At 44.7% G+C, this 4,940-nt stretch overlaps 1 protein-coding gene across 1 annotated transcript; it reads left to right on the top strand.

The window, feature by feature from the left end:
- The first annotated feature begins 257 nt into the window (after positions 1–257).
- LOC136652616 (olfactory receptor 5AR1-like) lies at positions 258–3,098 on the top strand. The gene is made up of 2 exons (XM_066629546.1): positions 258–329; positions 2,127–3,098. The coding sequence occupies exons 1-2, from the start codon at positions 258–260 to the stop codon at positions 3,096–3,098; spliced, it is 1,044 nt and encodes a 347-aa protein (XP_066485643.1).
- Positions 3,099–4,940: the final 1,842 nt, after the last annotated feature.

Below are 4,940 nucleotides of genomic sequence, written 5' to 3' on the forward strand. Positions count from 1 at the left end.
AGGGAACGGATACCCATTGCACTAAGCATTGTTGAATATTATATCTTACTGAGACAATAAAGAACAGGACTAAAAAGAGCTCACAGGGTCATAAGTCCCCTGGCTGGCTCAGTGCAAATCACAACTGGGTGAAAGAACCACAAGGACAGACTGCACCTGTGCCAAAGTGTTAACACATGTCACCGATATCCAGGGAGCCAGTGCATTTTATGCCACTTTCTTTGCTAATTTTTTCTTGGCACCCTCCTGGAAGCATCATGGTGAAGATTTCATCCAAAGAAGTCCTTGAAACTGCAATAGTCGAGACCCGGAACCTGCGAGATGGTGATGTAAGTAGAAACTTAGATTTAATGGAGTTTTGGCATTGTCAGAGAATTCTTCCAGCTATTAGTCCATTAAATTGAGTGCTGGTTTGTGTCTATTGTGAACCTTTTAGAGTTAACAGTTGAGCAGTATGAGCAAGGGAAGAGCCGTGGAGGACCAGCACTCATATTCATGCGCTCCCAGCTCTCCACTGCTCATCCTTCAGAGAACTGAGAGGGACAGAACCAAAATATTTTACTACCAGTTTTGAATATATCACCGTTTCCAGTTGTGTCCCAGTTTGGGTAATACTGTAGCTGTTCATTCCAATTACACTGATTTCACAAACCTGGTTCTTAAGCCACAGATATTCTGGTTTGGGATGCTGGTTTGTGAGCTATCTCAGGCAGACGTGATGCCAGAGGTACCATTAGGAGTGAACTCAGGACCATAGTCTTTAAACTGCTAGATGAGACAGCCGTATTTCTAGATGGGGATTGAAAGACATGAGTGAGAAATCAGCAATATTCCCCAGAACTGGCACATACTTATGTAAAGATGATGTATAAAAATGACAGAGAAATTTGGGGTGTGTGATGGAGCCCTGACTTGAATGAAGCTTGGGTGCCAGCAAACTAGGGTGTGCGCAGTGTAGACTTTCATAGGAAAGTTATCCCTAACCCTCCTTAAGAATCCTGTGGTATTCTGCGGTATTCTGTGGTATTCTGTGGAGATTAAGACTTTGACTTAAGAATCCTGCTGTAATGACCAACCCAGAGTGCTTTTCTTAGGATTGGTTATATAAACATGAGGCTGTTTATAATCATCCACCCTGAATATGGCTTCTCATATTACTGCATGGCTGTGCTCTTGGTGGCACCTACTGGTCTACTTTGCCTACAGTTCTGAGATGGCAAGGGTACAGGGTGATGTGAGGTCCCTGTGGGCACCAGAAACTTGATGCTACCACTGACTGGGATTAGAATAGGTGAGAGGTGGAATGAACATTTGAATCCAAAAACACCCCTTCACTGTGTTTTCAGTGTGGGCACAGCCAAACTCAAGAAGACTCTCTGCCCCAATTTTGCCTGCTCACTACTCCTGGCCAGTTGATATTTCCAATCTCAAGGCTGTGCAGAGCTATCTGTCTTTTGCAACCAGACATCATACATGTGAACCCAAAGGAATTCAGTTGTTATTACATCTGCCCCAAGATATTGACTTTCAACAAACAATCACCGGTACTGGTTGCTTGGTGACCTGGTGTCATGCACTCGGCCCCACATGACACTTTCTGTTCAGCCCCTGATAACATACAGGGTGCTATCCCTTCTTGTGTACCAGGGATCAAGGCGTTGACCTGGCCTAGTGGTCTTCTAATGGGCATCGACTCTCCACCAGTCCTCTATCTTATCTGACACCGTACCTGGAAATGAAATATTTCTGGAATGCAAGGTCAGTGAAAGTTAAACATGAAGGGCTTGGACTGGAAGAAACTAGTATAGCTCAGGACAGAAGCCATGTGAATGAACTGGAAACAGATTAATTTGGTTGGGAAGAGAAAGGGGGCAGTGATTGAATTCAATCATCTCAGCCAGTCATCAGCAGGAAGACTGCTTCTTTCCAAGAGTTGTGTCTACATTATATCAGGTACTGGGTCATGCTATGGGTTGATCCATGCACCTCTACCTTCCACATCCAGCTTGCGGTATGCAACAACTTTCATGTGCTTCTGCATCTGATGCATGCATTGGAAAGATTGTACAGGAAATGCAGCATCTGACCTATTTTTCTCTCCTTATTTTCTCTTTTCCTTCCTCCAGGAAGTCAAGCACTCTACATACAGCATGGACAATCACACCACAGGGACTGAATTCATCATCTTAGGACTCTCTAGTGATCCGCACCTCCAGACCTTACTCTTTATAGTGTTCCTATGGGTTTATTTGATCACCATGTTTGGTAATCTGGCTATCATTTTGGCAATAAGGGTTGACCCTCATCTCCACACTCCCATGTATGTCTTCCTTTCTCATTTAGCTTTGTTTGATATAGTTTTTTCCAATGTCACCATTCCCAAGATGCTAGAGAGCTTCCTCACGGGGCAAAAGGCTATCTCACTGCACAGTTGTTTTACTCAGGCCTTCTTTGTAGTCTACTGTTGTGCGGGAGAGGGCTTCCTTCTTGCCGTGATGGCATACGATAGGTATGTAGCAATCTGCCACCCTTTGCATTACACAGTGATGATGAGTACAGGGGTCACTTCTCTGTTGTTGTGTGGTACACACATCACTTCCATTCTCAGTGCAGTTTTAGATATCAGTCTGCTGACTACTTTAGACTTCTGTGGCCCTAACATAATTCACCATTTTTGCTGTGAACTCCCACAACTCTTCAAGCTCTCCTGCAGCAATACTTTTGCAAACCATTTAGTAATTCTCACACTTGGCTTCACATTAGCAGCGGGTGCGATACTGATAACATTTGGATCCTATGTTTTCATCCTCTCTGCTGTGTTAAGGATCAACTCCAGAGAAGGCAAACGCAAAGCCTTCTCCACTTGCTCATCTCACCTGACCATTGTTGTGCTCTATTATGGAACTATTTTATTTAGGTACCTGAAACCGGCATCCCAGGACTTTCAGGATCAGGAGATGGCCCCCTCCATTGTTTACTTTGTGGTGACTCCCATGCTAAACCCCATCATCTACAGCCTTCGTAACCAAGAAATGAAGAGGACTTTGATTAATATATGGCATGGAAAACTGAAACGTGAAAATCCATGCTTTTCTTAGTTGTTTATTTAAGACAAAAATCTTGCTTGAAGTAGTTAGTTTCTGTATACAACTTTAGATTTGGAACGCACATCAAATAGGTCAAAAGGTGTGGGGACTGATATGTTCTCTCAGCGTTTTCATTTTTGGTTCCTGTTTCCCCTCTTGGCAGCTGTTTCAGCACTCCTCTTTAAATTTTCCAGCAAGAGATTTGCTTCCTCAAAAGAAGACCATTCCAAGCTATGTATCATTAGGAAATGAACTGAAAATAAAACCGCTAATATTATAATACCTATAGCAGCTCTTTATGGTGCAAATCTGAGATGATAAAGGGGATGTGTTGGTTTGATGCAGAGTGGACAGTATTAGGGCTTATGTCACCTGAGGCCACCCCTCCCATCTCTGATGTTCCCCACAGCCTTCTCTCATCCTACCCTGATTTGTCCATCCCCTCCCTTGTACACCTACCCTACTGCCTTATCAAAGTTGACTGGGATCCTCTAAATCCATTTCTAAGTGGAATCCTACATGCCATCTCCAGCTGTGGCCCAGATATGTGCATTTCCAGAAGCCATAAAGCTTGTCACAGCCAGAACACAAAATGAAGTCATAAGGCTTTTTATTCTCCTCATTAGGGCAAAATTTCCATTTACAGAAGGAAGCTTCCTTGCCCTTTACAGCTTCTCTAACTTGGCTAGTTAGCCATGCGGGCACCCTCCTGGATTTAGTGGAACCCTTCTTTTTTTGTGGTATACACCTTTGCTGGGCCTCTATTACTGTTGTTTTAAGCAGCCTCCATGCACTCTGGAGAGATTGGACTCTTTTTACCTTCCCTTTCAACCTCCTTCTAAACAGCCTCCTCATTTGAGGGAAGTCTGCCCGTCGGAAGTCAAGGATTTTTGTGAGAGATTTGCCTGGTATTCTTCCCCAAACGTGCATGTCAAAATGGATTGCAGCATGATCACTGTTACCCAATGGCTCAGTAACATTGACATCTCTAACCAGGTCCTGTGTACCGCACAATATTAAATCCTGAGTTACCTGTCCTCTGGTGGGCTCCATGACCAGCTGCTCTAAGGCACAGTCATTTAGCATGTCAAGGAATCTGGTCTCCTTTTCGTGACCAGAACACAAATTGACCCAGTCTATATGAGGATAATTGAAGCCCCCCATGATTACAACCCTATCCCTCCTTGTCACCTCCCTGATCTGTTTCCTCATTTCAAGGTCCCCTTCCGATTTCTGGTCTGGAGGACGATAGTACGCCCCCAGTATTACATCGCTCCACAGGCCTGGTAATTTAACCCACAGAGATTCTATGGTGGAGTTGGACCCACCTTCATTCTCTACTTTGCTGGATTCTATCCCTTCCTTAACGTAAACAGCCACCCCACCTCCAACACACCCCTGCCTGTCCCTCCTGTAGAGTTTATAGCCCGGGATTGCGGTATCCCACTGATTCTCCGCATTCCACTAGATTTATGTTATGCCCACTATGTCAAAGATTTCCCTTGTCACTAGACATTCCGGTTCTCCCATCTTTGCTCGGAGACTTCGGGCATTCGCATAAAAGCATTTGTACACGGAATGCTCCAGGATGGGCTGCTTATTCGCTCCTTTGTCCCCACATCCTCTCGCTGTGCCAAACTGTCTATCACATCCCATCACGCTACTTTTCCCAATTTCTTTACCTACTCTGCCTTTGTCTTGTTGTTCTCTAACCTCCCCATCCTCGTCCCATAGGGATGAGGAGTCCCAAACCGTATGCCCCTCGGCTCCTGTCGGCCTTCCCCCAGGGATCAGTTTAAAAGCTGCTCTGCCACCTTTTTAAAGTTATGCGCAAGCAGTCTGGTTCCATTCTGG

Source organism: Tiliqua scincoides, chromosome 5, assembly GCF_035046505.1.
Source record: "Tiliqua scincoides isolate rTilSci1 chromosome 5, rTilSci1.hap2, whole genome shotgun sequence".
In the NCBI taxonomy this organism is placed as follows: Eukaryota; Metazoa; Chordata; class Lepidosauria; order Squamata; family Scincidae; genus Tiliqua; species Tiliqua scincoides.

Coding starts and splice junctions, on each gene's coding strand:
- LOC136652616 (XM_066629546.1), top strand. CDS start 258: ATGGTGAAGATTTCATCCAAAGAAGTCCTTGAAACTGCAATAGTCGAG. Junction 330..2,126: donor GGAACCTGCGAGATGGTGAT/GTAAGTAGAAAC, acceptor TCCTTCCTCCAG/GAAGTCAAGCACTCTACATA.